The sequence below is a fragment of the Poecilia reticulata genome, linkage group LG15 (genome assembly GCF_000633615.1).
Source record: "Poecilia reticulata strain Guanapo linkage group LG15, Guppy_female_1.0+MT, whole genome shotgun sequence".
Taxonomy (NCBI): Eukaryota; Metazoa; Chordata; class Actinopteri; order Cyprinodontiformes; family Poeciliidae; genus Poecilia; species Poecilia reticulata.
This window is the reverse complement of record NC_024345.1, coordinates 16,294,490-16,315,787: the sequence shown is the minus strand read 5'-3', so window position 1 is coordinate 16,315,787 and position 21,298 is coordinate 16,294,490. Positions and strand designations below refer to the sequence as shown.

Sequence of the window (21,298 nt, the reverse complement as noted above, 5' to 3'; positions counted from 1 at the left end):
TACGTCAATGTCGGTGCCATGTTGTGAGGGGCGGTTTCGTTGAGACACACCGTGAATCATTATGAAAACAAGGCTCTTGTTTCGTTTTAGTAATTAAAGGAATAAAGAAAATCAAAGAGAAATAAGGTTTAGTAACCTTTTATTTTCTATAGAGAATATTTCTACCAAGTTCGGTCAACTCCTACCACATCAAAAGCACCGAAGGATTTGGAATATGTGTAGGAAATGTTCGACATTTTCTGTCAAAGAAGGCGAAACTCATATGATATAGGGTAATTACACATAAAATGAAATATATGTTTGCATTTTTGATTATTTAGGGTTAGAGATAATGGAATCCTAAATTCGGTGTCTCAAAAAGTTACAGTTTTACAGAAAATAATTTTTTTAAATGAAATTTTTAACTGAGAGCTTCAGAAATATGTTGGGGTTTTTTTTTGGTTTGGTTGGTTGTTTTTTGTTGTTTTTTTTTTTTGTTTTTTGTTTTTGCTCTATACTCTGGACCTCCTTTAGCGTGAATTACTGCATCGATGCGTGGTGGCATGCAGACGATCAGTCTGTTGCTATCAGTGAACAATAGACATTTCCATACAACGGAAGTTTGCTTTGATAAAGTCTATAAAACCCACAAAGACTTGAAATAGTATTGAATCTATAATATATGAGTTTAACCTTTTCAAATTACTTTTTACTCCATTATTTTAAAAAAATAGTAGTAGTAGTAATAATAATAGGTATTTAATAGGTATGTATTATTATTATGATAAATAATAGGTATTGCCATCTATTATTACCAATCGAAGTTGGTTAAGTTTTTGTGTTTCCTAAACTTGGAAACCCCTGTTTCCGAGCACCGCTATCCTGATTTCCAAGGCAAAGTTGCCACTCCCAGCATGACTGATGGATCTGGACAAAGACGTCCATGGCCTCTCTGTTCTGCGTCTACGAGTCTGGCTGAGGAGGGGTAGAGTTTGAATTACAAGACGCCCCCTCCACAGACCGTGGATTGAACAGAGGAAACGGAAAAGACGAAACATAGCCTGCAGGAAGGTTTGTCATTTCAAAACCCCGGGCTGTGGAAAGAACAGAGAGTCCCTCTTTATTCCCAAACTTTGGTTTCTTTTATTGGACCTCAGATCCTCTTGTGACGGTTACTTTACTTAAACTTTTTTTTTTTTTTACCATCTTTTCTCCAGCTGTTTGCAGCTGGCAAAAAGCACCCGCCCTGTTCTGGAGAGGAAGGGGGGGGGGAGCTCGAGTTTGAGCGGAGAAGAGAACTGAGGACAGAGAGAGAGAGAGAGAGAGAAAGAAGAGAGTGAGAGAGTGAGAGAGAGAGAGATGGCACCGCAACTTCCCCAGCCTCAGGTGAGGAGTAACATTTCCAAGTTCCTCCGGAGCTTCTTGGGAATCACCCGGATCCTGCAGATCGTGTTCGGAGCTGGGCTGTGGATCACGGTTGCTGCCAACAAGTACGATGGCCCCATCCACTTCGTCCTGTTCGTCGCTGTCCTGTTCTGGCTCCTCACCCTCGCCCTGTTCTTCATCACCCTCCTGGACAAGCAGGGCCTGGTTCCTCTGCTGGGAGGAGAGCGCTGGCTCTGCACCAACCTGACGCACGACGTGGTCGCCGCCGCGCTTTACCTGCCGGCCATCGGAGTCATGTTCTACAAGACGGAGAGCTACTCCTACTGCAACCTGGACCAGTACCAGCACTCATGCCTGTATAAGGTCTACCTGACCGCGGCCGTGTTTGCCTGCCTGTGCTGCCTGAGCTACCTCCTGTCGGTCATCTATGGAGGGTGCAGGAAGAGCCGAGGAGAGCAGACTGTCATCTGATGACACTGAATCAGGTTGAGATGAGGGATGGAAGAGGAGTATCCACTGCAAGATGAGGAATAGTTCCCTTCACTGTAATTTTACTCAAGAACTGCCTCTACTGTCTCCCATCGTGGCTGTTATTGCATGAAAAGCAGCTCCAGGTACAAAGGTCAAGGAAACCCCTGAGAGGGTTTGAGTACAAGTCTCAGTATTACTGCCGTTTCCACCACAGACAATAGTGTAAGCAATAATGCAGAATTTTTCTTGAGAAGCATTTTTATATGTAGCCTAATAGAAAATAGCCTTAATATACGTTTTTAATTCAGTCCTAAATCATTGGAATGCTGCAGATTTATTCTAACAATTATTTTTTTATCTTCTTACACAATTTTTTTGTATAATGACATTTTCTACAGATAACAGACATCGACTCACGGCGGTTATTCTTTTGTCTATATTGCAAACATCCAGTTTCAGCCTTCAAGATGGTAACAGTTACAACCTCCTGGATGTGAACGGTGCTGTATGCTGAACAAATATGCTCCTAATATAATTTCAGAGAATATGAATAAAGATGCCCTGGTTGAGGATCAATGAGATGTTTCTTTACTTGACTAAATTTTATTAAAAGCAACCATGCACAGTGCTACTTCTTTTTTTTTTAATCACAACAGAAATCCCACTAGTGGTTCAACTTGAAACTTGTACACTTTTAACTTGAGATTCAGTGTCTTTTCCAGGTTTTGGGTTTTATTTCCGAGGCAAAGCAGACATAGCATATTTGTGACAGAATTTATCCTGTAAGTGGGACCTTTTCTAAATTTTGCTTAGAATCTTATGACTTTGGATTGACCTCGTAAATAATCATCTTTATTAAAAAGACTGAAAAGTCAAACTCTGACTTTGACTTTTCAGTTTTTGAAGCTTGTTTATATAATATTTCTACTGCTAGTAATGTATCCTGTAACAGCACAACAGCTCTAGCAGTAACTCATCTGTAACACAAATGTTGCATTCATGTACATCTGCTAAGCTTCAGTCTGTAAATTGTTCCCTACAAGTCTACAATTCTGAAAATCATATATTTGAGCAAATTTTAAAATTTGAAAATGTTGAAGACAGTTGTGCTCAAATACTTTGAACCCTGTGCTATTTAGAGGTTTTTATATCTGGATCTTTCACATACCTTGAAAAGAACACATGTGACACCTTATCAACATTGACATGAAAACTTGAGTTGGAAATTTTAATTAATATATCTATCTGACGGCTCCACTGCAGCCTTCTTTTTAATTCTATTTATTTATGTCAGTATTTATCTAAGAAGTTGCATAAAGAAGACAAAGTTTAAAAAAATTCAATAAGATACCTGACACAAACTAAAGGCAAAGAACTTTATGGAGAAACCTGAAATATATCAGAAGTGTGAGATATAACAGAAGTCGGTCAACCAGGATGATCATAGTTTGATCAGGGGTCACACCTGTCATAATTTACAAGAACCAAATGGCCACACAGGAATCAGGCAAAAACCAATTGGAATAAAATGTAAGATTCTAAGAGATATGATCATTTTAATGACAATTTAATCCTGCACGAAAATACCTACTAAGAATGGCAAATTAACTTTATTCACTAAGGATCATTATCTAGGTAAAAATTTGTTTTCCCACAGATATGAAACAGGAAGTAAGAATTAGGAAAGCGCAAAATGACAATAAATGAGGGTGTGAATTTGAAAAGGTGTAAATTTACCCAGAGTTGTTGAACAACATCTCTGTCTGTGTATTAAACTATCTCTGTGGATATATAACAAAAAAAAAAGAGCCTCTCACGCAGACATCTGACTAATGTGTGCACATAGTGCATGAGTAAGAATTTGTGCTATGTCTTCAAATTAATCTGGAAGGAGGCTCTTACCGGAACAGTTTGTCTGGGCTCTGGAGGTGGGGTGAAACTTCAGCCAACGAAAGTAAAGCCAAGTATAGACGACTCAGTGCCTCGTCTGTTCTAGTCTGCATATGGTTTCAAAACATGCTCTCAATTATGTTGCTTTGAAATCACTTCTTTCCAAAGAAAACACTGCAATTATAGCAACCTCCATGCCTTTACAACAAGAGAAAGACTTCATAGTAATATCTGTTTCTTTTATTCGTTTATTTATTTATTTATTTTTGCAATCAGGATGCAGAATATAGAGCTAAACAAACAAGATGCACACTGGGAACTGATCTTAATGACTATCTTTTTCCTGGGGTGGGAAGATGTTGGAGGGCATTAGTCCTGACTTGCAATGAGACACGAGGGGCTGTGCGGTTAAAATCATTTTGTGCGAACAAAGATAGCGTACAACCTGAGCTGCAAGAGTGGTGCCGAGGGTTAATGTTAACCAGCTGCAGCACAAGGACAGAAATGTATGTGCTTCTGAAGACGAAAATGAGCCTCTCCCCTCAAACACATTCACTCCCACCCACCCTTCTCCCTGTGGAGACTTCTGCAGAAATGTTGTCCCGTCCACGTGTCCCTGCCTGCGGAAACACAACTGGTGCACGCAGCTAAATGGAGGCAGTTCATTAGTCCTGTGTGCAGCCTAAACAAAGCAGCAAGCATGAGGTAATATGTGATTGACAGTAAACGAAGTAAATCATTTACGTTTTGTTTAGCTCAAAAACATGCTGACAATTGACCAAAGGGAAGATTCTCTAGATTTTCCATTAAGGTTCTGGCAAATAAAAGGTTTTCTGTTACTATACCATCCAGCATCTAATGGTTTAGAAAAAGAAGTTAAATCCTAAGCGTTTACATCCTATATAATAATAAAGCAAGTTACTTTCTAAAGGGTTTTAACACCGCAAAAAATGTGGTTTTGTGGTTTTTGTTCTATCTGCATAGACAGTTTAAAAAGCACAGACATTACTATTAGGGCATGTAGGAACAGGCACAATCATGGAGTGCCAGCTGTATAATTTCTTTTGGCTGGTCATCCAACGAGACATTTCCTGCATGGACTCTTCCACCCATCTGCAAGTGTTATTCTAACCCCTCCAGACACTTGCTCTTCCCCTTCTGGGAGCAGAGCATCCTGTTGAATGAAGCTGCAATGGTGGAAAATCTAATAGGCATGTCAGTCCAAGAGTGTAACACTGGACTAATAAACGCATAATTTTTTCTGAGCAAATGCTTAGATGTACATTACAAGAACTGACATTTACTTTAAATGAAATATTGTTCATCTTTTGGACTGGATAACATCTACAAGCTTTGTATCACACCCCTTCTTTAAAATTGGAATCACGATTTGCCACGAGTTTGTTCCCAGGAAACATGGCCCAGTGTAAAGTGTGATTAGAACAGGTTGCAGTGATTAGTCAATGTAAAAAGAATAAGATGAATTCTTGCTCAAAAATTGTTGTTCAAGAAATGCATGCAGATTTTGATACTGAAAACGTTCTATAGAATAAAATGTAGAAGCAATGTCAAAGCACAGGAAATGTGTGTGTAGTCCTGTAAAATAGAAAACGGATTAGTGATGAAATAAGTATCCTTTTTATTTTGAAAGTTGGGTAAGTTGAGTCAGAAGTGAAAAGACTGAGGAGTAAGGCTATCCCAAGTGAAGACATTTAACGTTTTTCAGCATATTCAGCAAATTGATGTTTTGATGTTCACTGGAGTGAATAAAAAATCCTTTTAGTAACTCTGCAGGTCCATGGAAGCTTCCGCAATGCAGCTACACCCAAGCTGAAAGTGAGTAACTACTGCTGGAAGTGTCCACTTTGTCAGCACGGTCTATTTTTTTCTTTGTTTTCTTCCTGTCTGGCCCAAGTGTCTACATGTTCTCACATGAAAGACGAAAACAAAGACGCTCACACAGCAGTGCCCGTTTTAGCCACACTTTCGACAGCTACTGCTGAGATGCACATTCCAGTGCCAAGGAGACGCAAAGAGGGGTCGAAAAACCACATGAAGGAAAAATGAACAAGTGAGTGAGGAGGAGAAGAAGAAAAAATAATTTGTGACAACATCTTAAAACAGGAATTTGATATCTTCATTTCCTGTCTGTGAGAGGATTGAATCAGCAGCGTGTTGTGAGTGGCAGTTTTGCTTGTCTCTGATTCTGCAGTTTATAATTTCCTTATTCACTTATGCAAGGAAACCATAGACATCTGTTAGAACTGGTCTTGGAAAAGCTCTAACTCTGAATAGGCCTTGTGTCCATGTGTTGTGTGAGGGCAGTCAGAGGGAAATGGTGATTGCTATTTATAGAGCTTTGAAAATACCACCACTTCCTTTAATCTGCCGGTCTTTGGCCAGCTTTTCATGCAGAATGTATTACAGAAAGAATGAGCCTAAGGAGCTGAACGGAGACGGGAATGGCTCCATAAAATGACAGATTTCCTGTGTTACATCGTAAAGTTTCCGAAATGCAAGTGTACACATTTGCTCCTGTACCTTTGTTTACCATTAATAAAACTTGTACCTTCTCAAAGCATCACGATTGTACCCACAGCTGTCACATGTCTATGTGATTCTTTATAATTGTTGCTTGCTGTTGTTTCCTGTGTAATGTTCAAATTGCCTCCCAGTGTTGATGATGGCTTCTTTTGATAACAGCTAACAAGGCTGGTAACTGTTTCCAGGCAAATTTTCTCCATCAGTCTCAAGCCACGTGGGCTAAATTCGTATTTCACAATAACAATAATAATTGTTGTAGGCACAGAGGTAAAACAAACAAACAAACAAACAAACAAACAAACAAGAATCTCTAAATCGCAATGATGAAAATATTTAAGAAAGAAGTTACAGTTGTTATATGAGAAAATCTGGTTTCTAAGTGACTCTATTGATCTAACATTTAAAACTGCGTCATTCATTTTGAAGCTACCGATGGACCCTTTTCAGAAGCTTCAACTGAATTTTAATTCCTCTCATCTGTTTTCAATTATTCATTCATCCACCAAGTGGCGCCATGGAGTTCTTAAAAGCTTTTCTTATGATGCTGTGAAAAAAAATGTTTCTCTCTTACAAATTTCTTCTAATTTCCGATCTGCAAACATGTTTTATGTTAGACAAAGATTACCTGAGTACAAACAACAAGTACATGTAAAACCTTTGTCTCAATAACTGCCATCAAGCATTTGTCTGAAGTCTGTTAAGTCTATGGTGGGGGATTTTGGTCAGTTCTTCAAAGAGGTGAATAATTTCAGCCACACTGGATGGGTTTCAAGCATGAATCATGAGTTTCAATTATGAGGTCATCCCACAGCATCTTAATCAGATTTGAATCAGAGTTTTGATTAAGTCCAAAACCTTCATTTTCTTTTTTTTTTTAGCCATTCAGACGAGTACTTGCTGATGTGTTTTGGATAATTGTCGTGCTGCACAACCCGGATTAACTTAAACTCAATGATGTCACAAACTATTGGCCACACTTTTTTATTTAGGATTTTCTCAGAGATATAGAATTTTAAAAAAGCACATTTAGAAGGTTTATTGTTCATAAGCATACATTTTAATTAGAAGTGTAAGGATGAGCTTAAACGTCCAGTCAGTCGCTCTCATCATAACCAAAGTAAAGCCACAAAACAGCAAACTACATTATATAACCAAAATGCAGTAAGGACTAGAGAAAGGACAGAGCAGTTTTTACATGAGAGTGAGAGTGTGTGTATATACAAAAATAACAAATAGCACTGCTATCAAATCAAGCACTTTGTAATTTTCTATAAAGATTAAAAGATTTTGATGGGATAAAGGTCTTTTTCAAACAAAGATTATTTCTCAGCAGCAGTAAGCAGTGTGTAGCAGCAGTAAGCAGAGTGTAGCATACTAAGCAAAGAAAGAATTGGAGAAAAAAAAACTACACTGTTGCATCAACTGTATAGGGAAGAGGGTATGCCGTTAACATACACATTAACGGCACATTACACAGCACAGCTGTACCATGTCCTCAGGCCAGGACTCTGTCTGCACCTAAAGGTCAAGGGTCAAGCCTTTGAAAGCCCATTAAAATCCATTGCAACCAGAGAACATTAATAAACATATATGAGTGGGATACAGGCTGCGAATTACACGAAAATGCAATTATTTCTCTCAATTCCTATTCTAAATATTTTACCTAAACATTTAGAATATAAATGATATAAATGTTAAATTAGATAAATGGTAAGCAACCCACATACCAGAAAGCTAAACAACCTGCATGATAACTGGATAGGTCAAGGACATTTAAGAGGTCACAACTTTATCTAGGCTACTGTTGACCAGAAGGTTAAGCACTTGGAACTAAATATCTGTTAGCAAGAAATGAGGACAAGTCTTATGGATAAGAGGTCACACTGAGGTATGAAATATCTAAAATCTACATTTATATTTTTCCAAACACCAAAATCTGAAAAACTGTTTTTGAGATGTCTTTTATTTGTTAAAGTCTTAGGCACAATGAGGATTGTGTCTTAGATATGAGGAGTTTACAATTTTCTCAGTCACTTTGGTGTATTGCTTTTATTAGAATAAAATTCTTGTAACTATTAAACATTAACAACATTTAGCCTTTCATCTACATCAAAGAAGCAGTTATTATTATTATTATTATTATTATTATTATTATTATTATTATTATTATTATTATTATTATTATTATTATTATTATTATTATTATTATTATTANTTATTATTATTATTATTATTATTATTATTATTATTATTATTATTATTATTATTATTATTATTATTATTATTTCTTCCAACAAATTAAAAATGTTTTGGACGTTCATCAATTGCTTCCAAACAATTCTCTGGTGTTTTATAAAATCATTTGCCAGTCAAGTCATGTCAGTCAAGACGAACTATACTTATAAATACTGAATAGTGATTTCCAGTAAAACTAACAGTTCTCATTTTCTTGCTTGTTTCATCTCAAATAAAAATGTTGAAGTAGTTGTGACAGTTTGTCAATTTTATGCATTTTGTAAATCATACCTGTCTAATATTTACCTGTTTACCTGTATATTATACAGATTAAATGTGCAAATAGCATGTAGTACTGCTATAAGCATTTTCAAGTAGTGTCACCAAGATCATACTAGAAGAAAAGCCATTTGACTACCCCGTTCATAAATGTTGCGTCAGAACTTTTCATCTTTCGTGACACTGACACTTTTATTGACATGAATACCTGCTTCTGAGGAATCTGTTTTGATCATTTGCCATACTTTTTGCATGTCTATCAAAAAGGTTTTGCAGTTTGGACTTTTTTTTTTTTTTTGAGAAATGTGCTAGATGTTGTGAAGTTGTGAATGGTGTGAGAAATGCACCACATCAATTGAAAAAACTATAAATACATACTAGTTTCTTAATTGTATAAGATCTAGCAGGTTAATTAGACATTTTAAAATGTTTACATTTAGACATACTACACTGTCTTTATTAAAGTGTCATTAACAAGTGAGCACCTTTCCTTATAATTCTTATTTTATAAACTTTTTCAATATTTTATCAGCACGATTTAGATATAGTTTATTTGACTATTTTTCACTGCCAGCATTATTATTTTTAACTTGATTAAATGATTGGATATATAGGTAGACAGACTACAGCAATTTAGAATCAATGTACATCATGAAGGTCATATCTGATGACGCCCTCCACTATTATTGGCTGAGAAATAACATTGAAGGATTCTGATTGGATGTAAAAACCAGGAAGTGAGACAGTAACCAATCCCCAGAATAAATACGTTTGAAAGCAAAGATTTGACCTGTCTGCTTCTTGGAGCTGCAAGCTCTCAGCTCACCATCACCAGCATCAGCTGTTTGAATCTACTTGATAGTTTATATTTATTTTAACAATCGAAGGTTGCAGAGCGGTATTGAACATGGCGGCCTACAAATTAGTGCTGATTCGCCACGGAGAGAGCAACTGGAACCAGGAGAATCGTTTCTGCGGCTGGTTCGATGCAGATTTGAGCGAAACCGGGGAGAAGGAGGCGAAGAGAGGAGGACAGGCTCTTAAAGGTGTGGGGGGGTACTGGCGTTTTATAATTGTCTGCGGCAATCCGGCGTGATGTTATTCCAGACATACAACAGTGAGTTGCATCGTTGCAGCTGCATGCATCAGGTCGCAAACCGACACTGAACGGGATTGAGAGAAAGTGCTTTGACGTGGTGCGAGTGCAATAACATTACACAGGACCATAGCATGGTTAACATGTTTCTTCTTTTCCAGAACAAGGAGATGACACAAGGTTACAGTTAAATAGTCAGATATTAGGCAGTTTCAGCAAATGATTTTTCGTCGTTTTTTCTAGCAATAAGACAGAAATGTTATAAACGAAATCAAGGATCCTATTGCGTAAATTAAAAATACATTTTAAGACAAATCATTTTATGACTCTTCAGTGATAAGAAAGATCATATTCGCAGCCCTAATTTACTGTAATGTCTTCATATTAATATTTTTGGCGTTTTTCCTTAACAATTGTGCATGAAACGTGTTTCAGGTAACATTCATAGCATTCAGTTGTGCAAATATATTTATTACACCCTTTCCCAATAAATGTCATCTCCAGGCACTACAAATTAGATTCATTGATCAAAGGACTTTTATAAGAAAAAGCAATAGAATTGGCAGAGAAAACCATAAACAGTTAACTAGGAAAATCTTGAATAGTTCATTATATACAATGTAGAATCCAATTGAGTTTGAATTTAATTCACATGCATCTAATTAATTCCAACTCCTATCCAAATCATTTATTAAGATTTATAGATGCAGTTACTTTTAGTCAAAGTTAGTCCTACTTGTGGAATACAATAAATTTCACACTGATGATCTATTTCCAACTTATGCTAATAAAATAAGTTTATGTTTAACAAAATTGTCTTTGTGTCTCTATCTGCATTTCACAGATGCTGGTTTTGAGTTTGATCTCTGCTACACCTCGGTATTGAAGCGGGCCATCAGGACCTTATGGCTCGTCTTGGACGGCATTGATCAAATGTGGGTGCCAGTCCATCGGACCTGGCGGCTCAATGAGCGCCATTATGGAGGCCTAACTGGACTCAACAAAGCTGAGACAGCTGCTAAGCACGGAGAGGCCCAAGTGAAAATCTGGAGGCGCTCATTTGACATCCCTCCTCCCCCCATGGACCCAGACCATGACTACTACACTATCATCAGCAAGGTTTGATATGATTATCTCCAGTGTAAATGCACAGACAATCAGTGCTTGCACATTAGAACAAAATGGAGGCATGCCTTGTATATTTTTTCAGCCAGGTTTGAACGATAACTCAAAAGCCTGCAATATTTAAAGGACAATATTGGGTTTAAGGAATTGCACGTACAATATGGAACGAAACATGATAACCGCTGGGATTCAATTCCCTTTTGTTTGCTTGCAGCACCCTAATGTTATTGCCTAAGAGCATGTCTAGTGAGAGTTAATATGTGACTGGCACGACAGAGTACTTCTGGGTTTAAGTTCAAAGTTCAGTCAAGGTGGAAGCCACATGGTCATATCTTGACATGGTTAGGCAGATAAAAAGGTGAGGGAACTTAAATCATCGTTACTGGTGCAGCGACTGGTTCAAGGAACATCCTAAATGGGGTAAATAAAATAAATTACAGTGCAATTGCACTGCATGTTCAGGCTTTAGACAAAACCTTCCAAACGTATCGATACCCATTTAACTCTTTGGATTTTGTCACAGCTATGAACTTCAATTTATTTCATAGGGATTTTATGTGATACACCAAAAACTAGCACATAATGATCAATTTCCCTTTTCTTGCTGAAGAAAAGCATTCCCACAGCATGTTGCTACCTCCACCATGCAACACTGCAGGGATGATGTTTTTGGGGTGATGTGGAGGTTTGCATGCTGGCCAAAAAGTTCAACTTTTGCCTTATTAGACCTGAGCATATCTCTCTTGTGTCCTCTATGCATTTTCTGGTCATCTGCAAGCAGTGTTTCTTTTGGGTTTTTGTTATTAATTATTCTTTCCACTCCCAATAAAGGGTGTACTAAAGTGTACAATTAATAATTGTTCTGTCAAATGATGCTCCTGTACCTTTGGCTCCTCTGTTGCCTCTATTATTGATGATCTCCTTGTCCAATCTGTCAGTTTTAATTGATGGCCTTGTCTTGGTTTACTTTTATGCTATACCTGCCATTTTGAACAACTGATTAAACAAAACATTTCCACAAATTTATTGAATTTACAAACCTGCTTCAGACAGCTTGGTGCAAGTACATATGTAAGTCACTGGTTTGTGCACCATTTGGAAATCCATTTATGTCCAAATGTTAGTAAAAGAGTTCAAAATATCTTTTGTTTCTTCTTTTCTGTCCAACCTTACATTCTGGTGTGGTTTTCTGTGCAGGATCGTCGCTATGCAGACCTAACCGAGGACCAGCTGCCATCCTGCGAGAGCCTGAAGGACACCATTGCACGTGCACTGCCTTTCTGGAATGAGGAGATTGCCCCTCAGATCAAACAGGGGAAACGGGTGCTAATTGCTGCCCATGGAAATAGTTTGAGGGGGATTGTCAAGCACTTGGAGGGTAGGTGCCGATTATCACTGCTGTAGTGATACAATAATCTCACAATACGATACACGATATTCTGTTCACGATACTATATATATTGCGATATTCAGAAAATGATACAATTCAATACAATACACTTTTGCGATTTTCTGAAAGATTTTAGAGGGACAGATTGATTTTGGTGACATTTTGTGACTGTTATAGAGTTGGATTGAATTAATTTAACTGAAAACTGATTAAAAGCACCAACTACACAATATCTGGCTCTGGTTAGACATGGACACAGACTTAAAGTCAACAGCTGGACAAAATGAATCAAAGAAGTGGTGAGAAAACACGTTTCTTTCAATTGAAACAGTACAAACTGTAGCTTACATGTATTTGTAAAGTAAATAAAGTGCACCAAGTACCCTGCTCTGAATAGTTTGATACCTTTTTAACCTTGACACTTAACATCTGAAGGAATCACTCTAAGCCTGATGATCTAATCACTCTCCCGGTGAAGCAAGCAGTGAGTGAGCAAGGTGACGGTTGGATGTTACGATACTTGCGGATGAATATCGTTTTTTTTCTAGGAAAGAAAATATCAATATACTGTATATCGCATAATCGATATTATTACACAGCCCTAGTCCCGATGCACTTTACAATTCACTCTAAAAATATATTCTTCATCACTTAGTGTCAATTTGTTTTCTTTGAACACACGTTCAAAGAAAACAAGCAAGATTGGCATGCAAAAAGTTTCCTATAAATCAGTGGAATAACTTATCCAATAATGAGAATTGGCTTTCTGTGTGTAACAATCCATAGGAATGTCAGATGAAGCCATCATGGAGCTGAACCTGCCAACTGGCATCCCGATCCTCTATGAGCTCGACAAGAACCTGAAGCCAGTGAAGCCCATGCAGTTTCTGGGAGACGAGGAGACTGTACGCAAAGCCATGGAGGCTGTCGCTGCTCAAGGAAAAGCCAAGAAGTAACAAGAGAGAAATGAATAAATAAATAACAAGCATAATAGTCTTATTTAGTGTGAAGATATACTGTAAGTCATCCCTGAAAGCTGACCTCAGATTAGTGTGTTTCCCAAATGCTAATATGTTTCAGGTTCTACGGTATGAACAAAATGTTGTAGATTGTTCTTCTGGCTTCATGCAGGGCAAGTCACTGATGTGGATGGATATATTTCAGAGAAATCGAAACCACAGCTCTCGAGAGATTGAAAAAATTATAACCTTAAGTAATATTTATTAGGAAATGTCAAAGGTTGTAGCAAAACATAATGACTTAAACGAAACTTTAATGTTTCCATAAGCCAGAAGCTCATAAGATTTTAGTTTCGTTTTTGATGCTCAACATGTATAGTATGTTTGCAACAAATAAGAACGTGCATACATACTCCATCCATCCATTTTCTTTCACCCTTGTCCCTCAGTGGGGTCGGGAGGGTTGCTGGTGCCCATCTCCAGCTAACGTTCCGGGCGAGAGGCGGGGTCACCCTGGACAGGTCACCAGTCTGTCGCAGGGCAACACAGAGACACACAGGACACACAACCACTCACACCTAGGGGCAATTTGGAAAGGCCAATTAACCTAACAGTCATGTTTTTGGACTGTGGGAGGAAACCGGAGTACCCGGAGAAAACCCACGCATGCACAGGGAGAACATGCAAACTCCATGCAGAAAGACCCCAGGCCAGGAATTGAACCCAGAACCTTCGTGCTGCAAGGCAACAGCTCTACCAACTGCGCCACTGTGCATGTTTATTCTGTGTTTTTAAGTGGTCTGTTTTCTGCACCAGGGATAAGGACCAATCTTCCCCTGTCCTTGTTTAATGTGCGTGGGACAAGGTGATTGCATGTGGCGTTTTGAATATGTGCTTTCATTTGCCCAGTTTTCAATGTTTACTTCAGGAAAACTATTCATTGGAAGGAGTTGTCTAATTTTTCAATCTCTTGAGAGTGGGATGGGATATTTAGAGCAGGTAATTGTTTTTCTTTCACTGCATGTCTTTAGGCTGCGTATCATCTTTGTGAATGTTATGTGTTTTTGTCTGTAACCCAGCAACGTTTTTCTCTCTTTGAATATTGACTAATATCTCTTTGTAAGTATTACACTGTATAAAAAAAGTATCATTCCCTTATTTTGCAAACAGTTCACCAATTTTACAGTGCTAAGAACAGACAAAGGGTCTCAAACTAAACTGTTTTTGTGCGGTTTCACCTTATTTGGTTTGCTATTGGTTTAATGTGCCTCCCATCATGTCCTACAGTATTGTTGCTTGTTTTAATTTATGCAGTGTCTTGTGTGTTACTTAAAAGAACCATTAACTAATAAATCAAAAAGTGTGTGTATGTCTGTGTTGTCTTCCTGCCTCTTTATGGAAAGTACTTCTTGGAGAAGGTGAGTTTAAATGAAAACATCACCACAGGGATTATGATTGGGTGATGTGGACGTTTGCTTATTGGCCAAAAAGTTTAACTTTTATCTCATCTGACCAGAGCATGTGTCCCCTGTGTCCTTTATATGGCTTACTGTGTGGCAATCTGCAAACAGTGCTCTATGTGGCTTTCTGTCATCAGTTGCTTTCTTCTTTCCACTCTCCCATAAAGACTAGATTTGACCCACCAGTCAGTTTATTTAATTGAAATCTGTTCTACTTTAATCCTCAAAGAAAGTGAAATTCTGGGGTAACAAAACAAGTTTGTTTTTTAAAGAATCAAACATGGATTGCTGCTTGCAGACACAATTTCCACTAGCGATCTGCATTACAGTCAATTGGAAAGTTGTAGTTATTTTATTATTATTCAAAAAGAATGGGCAATGTAGCGACCTACAGTTGAACACTTTGATGTGTGTGAATATTCCTCTTTTTCATTTCTTGCGCAGTAATTTGATCACTTCGATGATAAAATAGTACATTAACAAATATTTGAAAAATGTTTTTACCATGGTTCAGGGAAAAAAGGTTGCGTTAACGCGGAAGTCCCTCGGAAGTGAAATGCTTGACTTGGACTTCAACTTCCAGAATGCAGTTCGTGTAACAACGACACAGTAGAAAGCGGGACGAAAACTTGTTATGGAGCAGTTGTAGGACAGGAAATCCTCGGTCTTGTCATTTCGGTTATAGGTTGTCATGAATCCTAAGACTCTTACAATGGAGAATACTTCTGAAAATCAAGGAACTACGCGGTAAAAAAAAAATCCCGTTAACATTGTTGTCATCACATGGTTAAATTTGTAGGCGCGTTAACCGCCGCCTAGCTTAAAATCACTTCCTGGAACGGCGGCTTGCTAGTATTTACTATTATTCGGCTACTGTAAAACGTGTATATCTTTTTCTGTGTACGTATTCAAGACTCTTGCTGGTAGTACACATGCAGGAAGTGGTCGTAGGTCAGTAGAATGATGGTAAGTAAAACAATAACAAGCATGTTTCTACAAAGTTCTGTGCACCTTCTTTGTTGTTTGCTAGGAGCTAGCTTTGTGCTCGTTTGTCATTAAAACGTGACCATGCTGCGATAACATTTACAAGTTCGCTTAATGTCATTATTGTCAAATCGTTGAAGAAATGTGTTAACGCTTAAGCTCCTTAAATAAGTTCCTCGTGTTTTCATTTACGTAGCAAACTCGGATTGGTAGTCTTTCTCAGTTCAGAGCAGGAGTTTTTCTGTCTGGTGGAGCGTGAGCTCGGTTTGATATAAACATATGACGCTGTGGCGTCATTTACCTTTTTTGAAAACAGCCTGTTTGAGTTGCATTTCTGTCGTCTTAGTGAACAGACACCCATTCGTGAGCGATCTACGCAGAGTTCTCCTCGTTTGACTTTTTAGAGTACTTGAGGATTATTTCTCAAGGCAGCACAGAGGTGAGTCAACAGGACACCCACCACATTGCAAAGCTTTACAGCAAAATACCATTCCTCTTTTTCATTTCTTGCGCAGTAATTTGATCACTTCGATGATAAAATAGTACATTAACAAAATGGCATTTCTGTTTTTACGATTCCAAGACAACGTGTGCATTTTACAAAAGTTTAAAGAATCAGTTTTTCGTTAAAGCTTTTTTTAATGTTTTGTTTAACACCGCTTAATATTGACTAAACAGAGCTGTGAATTTCTTACATGGCAGTTACTGGGTCATTGTTTTGGTCCAGTCTGCTCTCCTAGCTAATCTTACTGTATTACGTATGTACATACAAAGTCAATACTTTACTGATCCCAGAGGGAAATAACATTTTATTTTATTGCCCTTTTTGAATATGATTTTATAAAAAAGAAATTCATTCAACTATGCTGGCCAGTTTTACTCAATTTGAAAGGAGTTGCCACCCATTTCTAACCACTTGCCTACCCTGGGTGATGTAAACCTTATTCACGCATAACGTTATGATCAGCACAGGCACCTGACTTGCATTCAGTAATGCAGTCCCATATGCAAGTAATTGATACGGTGTTTTGACACCTTTTCATAAAAACCTGCATTAACTTCTTAAGTAGTTTTTATTTATTAAATTTTATTTCACTGGGGCAGCACATTCTCACTGTTGCCCTGTACATAAGCATGCTAGCCTTCAGTTAATTTGCAAAAAAGGTCCAAATAAAATGGCTGAACTCTGAAAATATCACACAGTTGCAAAGCAATGTATTAAAGCCAATTAGCAAATCAATTGGAGATCCTCCGGCTCTGACCAAGTAATTTATCCAATTTGAAAATAAAAGTAATCTCACATTAAATCCTACCTGTTGAGGACTAAACCTGAATCACCTCCAAACCAGATACAATGAAGCTGCTTCTGGGAAAAATAAATAAATAAAAAACTGCTGAAAAAAATTGTGTATTCAAAATGACTTGCTGAAAACAAAATGCTGAAGGTGACTGACAACAATACAAATATTCAAAAGATTTTAGTTCAATTTAGCAAAACCTAGGGCAGTGTTCAGTCTTTAATTCGTCTCAGAGGTGTCTACTCATTTTCACAACACTAAGTACTGATACAAAAAAAGTTGGGAGTGTAAAATAAAAACTCTTTACTGATACTCCCTCTAACTTCTCAAGGCCACAGGTCCCAGTTCCTCTGCCTCCTTGCTTGCAGAATGAAACGTTCCCAGGCTTTTTTTTTTTTTTTTAAACACATCAGCTTCTATGATCTCCAGCCTGTTGGAGATCTACAGGCAGGAGTAGATCACCAAAGTGGTCTGATTGCCGTCTGCTGACCTTATAACCTGGCTTTGCTTCTGCCACATGTACTGTGGATGGCATCAGTGGAATTGCTGGCTAAGGATGTGGAATTGGTTGTGCCAAGTAAATTACCATTTTCAGCAAATTCAGTACTTTTTTTATAGTAGTTCATCAGATCAAATCTTAAAGGCATACTAAACAATGAAAAAAAGATGATTTGGATTCGTCTACCACTACTAGTAAAACTCCACAAACAAAATACAACTTAAGGTTTGGTGAATACTGCCCTGTTGTAGGCAATTTTCAATAAGTCCACAGGCGCTTGTGTGTTTGTTTCTCAGAAATGCGACAACAGTTGATCTCGTTGAACGAAAATATCTTTTTCTTTGTTTGCAGTGATGGATCCTGCTCTCCAGCAACACTCGCTTTCACATTTCGCGTCTTTTCCCCAAGAGACTCCAATCAAACCATCTCAAGTCCCAAACTTGCTTTCTCATCCGGCACCTAGGAGAGTTTTGCCTCTCCAGAGTCCGGAGGAATGCAACATGAACAAGTTGAGCCCAAACTGGCATCCAGCAGAAATGAAATACCCGGCAGCTCTCATTTCAAGTAGTTCCACGAACATCGTTTCCCCTGTGAACTCTTTGTTAAAAGACAGACTTGGTCCTCTGAAACCATTTCCTCTATCTCATGGCCATGTTCTGAGCAGCCCGGTTAATGGTGCCACTTCAGCAAGGGAAAATCTGGGTCCTCAGCACATGATACGGTTGGACTCAGGATATTTCACCTCACCTCTAGTTGTTTCAGCCAGCCAAACTAAGACTCACATCTCAGCTGAGAGAACCTTTATTCCCACTATATTTAATTCTCCATCCCCTCAGTTTGGGAAGAATATAAGCAGCCCCCTCCCTTCCTGCCTCTCCAGACGGGATCAAGGAACTGAATCCAAGATCCCGTTTTCTAACTCTGGAAAAAACAAGGATGTGTCACAAAGGGAAGACCCACGTAAGGTAATTCTTTCTCTCTTTTAACATGGCGTTTCTGTGGCATTAAAGCAGAAATTAATGCAACGTGTTTATGACTCTTCACACTTATTCTGCCAGGCTCTGCTCAGCAAACTAAGAGATTTCCTACACAATGTTCATCTGTACAAATCTTGTGTGAGTGTTCGCTCTGAGGCAGTCAGAAAGTTTCCACGCATCCTCGTACAGACTCAAAGGGATTTCTTCCTGGTGTCGAGCAAACGACAGAAAAGAAAAAAATCTTTATTACAAGTACATACATAAAAACAATAAACAAATGTTTTAGATATAACCATTGCTAGTTGTAAATCCAGGTTTAACAATTGACGCAGTATGACATTGATCTTGGGAATCAGGTGGTGATCTTTGGAAACTCATCATTTATCCCTGTAACGATCGTCGTATTAGATTTATAGCGTTCAAAGTTAAGCATTAGACTGACAAGAACAGTTATTAACATTAACTCTCCAAATCTGTATAAATAAACAAATGAATTCATTAATCAAATCAGAATAGTACCATGCTGGATCATATGGAACTACTCTAAATTATTTTGCCATTAGTCATTATGATGACATAATGTAATAATAACTCAGTGATTTTGTTGATTAGCCCATTAGCTGACATGTATTTTAATAGATAACTATTAACTTTTTTCTTCTGGGTTTTTTTTGTTTGTTGTTTTTTTTGTTTTTGTTTTTGCTTTACTGTTTTAGAGCCACCAACATGAGCAGACGTGTTCAAGAGAGAGCATTATTCCAGGTAATATTTTCACTAACAATTGTGGGTTTTACTTTAATAATATTTTGGGGGGGAAAATCCTCCCAGGCCAAACTTGAAAATTGGAAGTTATGCTGCTAACACTTATAAGTTTCTGTCAACAACTCAGGCGGAAGTGAGAGCGCTGTGCAACGCAAATAATAACCCAGTCTGAACACGGTGCATTAAGTAATAAAGCATAACTTAACGAAGCTTCAAGGCAGATGAATCTTCCTCGAGGAATTTAATAATCGAGGTACTCGAATCACTCTACGGATTGTTTCAGCCCTAAAGACAAACATTTGTGTAGATATGTAGGACAGGTTGTTTTACAACATAGCGACTCCACACGTTAAGTGGTTCATCAGGCTTATTTCAGTTTGAATTGAAAGCGCTCGCAGACTGCAGCTGTCTTTTAAATCTGCGCTTCCCCGGTTCGCTCCTCCTCACCGGGCTTTATGCTACGCACAGTGGTAGAAGACTAGGAGCCCTACTGCAGGTAACTGGGATAAGATCACACGGTGATGGCGGGAGACAGCGCTGCTCCATTTATTTCTATGGAGTTTGCACTGTGAGGCGACAGACGTTCACACTCATCCCGACGAGCAAACAGCGTAATTCGTTCATGCGAAATTTCGAGCGCATATACGCAGACGTGCACACGTGGGATAGCGACGCTACACAAGAAAGTTGACAATTTTTCAACTTTTGTCGTTTTTGCCATCTGTCCGTGTATTTGGTTCGACCCGAGTTTAAGAAACTTTAGCTGTGTGTTTAGCCGTTACCAAGGAAACGAGAGGAGGAGTAACTGGAGGCACTTTTTGAGTTGAGCTATTTGTCATCCAGTCTCTTTGGTAGAAAGAGAAACAAAACAAAAACAAACAAGCAATACTGTTTGCCCTCGTTTTATTATTGTATTATTAAGATGCCCCCTATAAGCATTACTGAATTTAATTGAAAGGAAACTTTTTCTGTTTATAGTGATGGATCTGAATAGCACGTCCCAAAAGAGACGCAGGGAGGGGGAGCCTTGCTTTAAGAACACCAAGAAACCTTGTCACAAAGGAATAAACCATGGAACAGCAGAGACAAACGGACTTACTCCTGGCACCTCACCAAGATCTTCACTGGACCATCAGCCATTACCAAAAAGCTCCTCTGTCTTTGAGTCGTCGCATGAAACAACAAACAGACTTCTGACGTCTGAGCCGGCATGCTCAGCGTTGTCATCCGCACCAAAACCCTCGCGGTTAGACTTACTTTGTCCAAAGAAAATGCAATCTACAGGGGCAAAGAAAGGCTTTATTACCACTGAGAATAATATAGTGAAGTTAAGATTAACTTCAACTCTGAGTGAAGGGAGTCCAAAGAATCAAAATGAGGAAAACCAAAAAAAGAACAAATCAAGTTCTTCTAAAGTTCATCATAAGGAGTGCAGCAAACCTCCACATGTTGGTTTGGTTTGTAGTAACTCCAACTCTGGCTGTAGTGTACCAGTTAACACAGAAAGCAAAAAATTAGAGGGCATTTCTCCAAAACCAGCATCTAAGCCTAGTTTAAGTTCTTTGAGTTGTAGCACACCAGAACGCAGTAAAGCTAGTCGTGTACGAAAACCAACAGTTGTCCTTGATGACATAGATCAGCTCTTCACCCCCGACCCCAACGTTTATGTTGTCAGGCCTGCATGTAAGGCTCCAAAGTGTAGGATGGAAGAGCAAACGATAAAGTCACCCACTTCAAAGAAAGGTTCCAGCTGCAGTCCAACAGTTACGCCCATATCTCCTCCTGCCACACAACCTCTACATGCAGCCGCCTCACCAGCCTCTAACATGACTGTCTTTTTGCCAACTGTGACTTTGGAGCGACTAAAACTGGAAGAATCTCAACGTTGTCCTAAAGATGGAGGCATCAGACATGGTCCTGTCAAAGAATCTCAACTTTGTCCTAAAGATGGAGGCATCAGACAC

General features: G+C 38.4%; 3 protein-coding genes across 6 annotated transcripts in view; all 3 read left to right on the top strand.

The window, feature by feature from the left end:
* Nucleotides 1-821: 821 nt before the first annotated feature.
* Nucleotides 822-2,415, top strand: marveld1 (MARVEL domain containing 1). The gene has a single exon (XM_008429621.2). It carries the CDS (start codon nucleotides 1,339-1,341, stop codon nucleotides 1,834-1,836), a length of 498 nt encoding a protein of 165 aa, XP_008427843.1. The 5' UTR covers nucleotides 822-1,338; the 3' UTR covers nucleotides 1,837-2,415.
* Nucleotides 2,416-9,552: 7,137 nt separating this feature from the next.
* On the top strand, nucleotides 9,553-13,842 carry LOC103476893 (phosphoglycerate mutase 1). Its single transcript, XM_008429622.2, has 4 exons — nucleotides 9,553-9,830; nucleotides 10,725-10,999; nucleotides 12,203-12,383; nucleotides 13,182-13,842. Exons 1-4 carry the CDS (start codon nucleotides 9,692-9,694, stop codon nucleotides 13,349-13,351), a joined length of 765 nt encoding a protein of 254 aa, XP_008427844.1. The 5' UTR covers nucleotides 9,553-9,691; the 3' UTR covers nucleotides 13,352-13,842.
* Nucleotides 13,843-15,208: 1,366 nt separating this feature from the next.
* slf2 (SMC5-SMC6 complex localization factor 2) overlaps nucleotides 15,209-21,298 on the top strand; it is a 12,834-nt gene continuing 6,744 nt past the window's right edge. Inside the window, exons 1-7 of one of the 4 annotated variants that reach the window (XM_008429616.2) lie at nucleotides 15,209-15,561; nucleotides 15,728-15,780; nucleotides 16,145-16,237; nucleotides 17,947-18,560; nucleotides 18,654-18,710; nucleotides 19,289-19,334; nucleotides 20,313-21,287. In XM_008429616.2, coding sequence (XP_008427838.1) covers nucleotides 17,949-18,560; nucleotides 18,654-18,710; nucleotides 19,289-19,334; nucleotides 20,313-21,287 — 1,690 coding nt within the window. In that variant the 5' untranslated portion in view covers nucleotides 15,209-15,561; nucleotides 15,728-15,780; nucleotides 16,145-16,237; nucleotides 17,947-17,948. Of the gene's footprint in view, nucleotides 15,781-16,144; nucleotides 16,238-17,946; nucleotides 18,561-18,653; nucleotides 18,711-19,288; nucleotides 19,335-20,312; nucleotides 21,288-21,298 lie in introns of all 4 variants that reach the window. The other 3 variants (XM_017309164.1, XM_017309162.1, XM_008429618.2) reach the window with 3 other exon arrangements.

Excerpts from the sequence above, each read along its gene's own strand:
- marveld1 (XM_008429621.2), top strand. The coding sequence starts at position 1,339 with ATGGCACCGCAACTTCCCCAGCCTCAGGTGAGGAGTAACATTTCCAAG.
- LOC103476893 (XM_008429622.2), top strand. The coding sequence starts at position 9,692 with ATGGCGGCCTACAAATTAGTGCTGATTCGCCACGGAGAGAGCAACTGG. Across the intron at positions 11,000-12,202 it reads ACTACACTATCATCAGCAAG|GATCGTCGCTATGCAGACCT; the intron begins GTTTGATATGAT and ends TTTTCTGTGCAG. Across the intron at positions 12,384-13,181 it reads GATTGTCAAGCACTTGGAGG|GAATGTCAGATGAAGCCATC; the intron begins GTAGGTGCCGAT and ends AACAATCCATAG.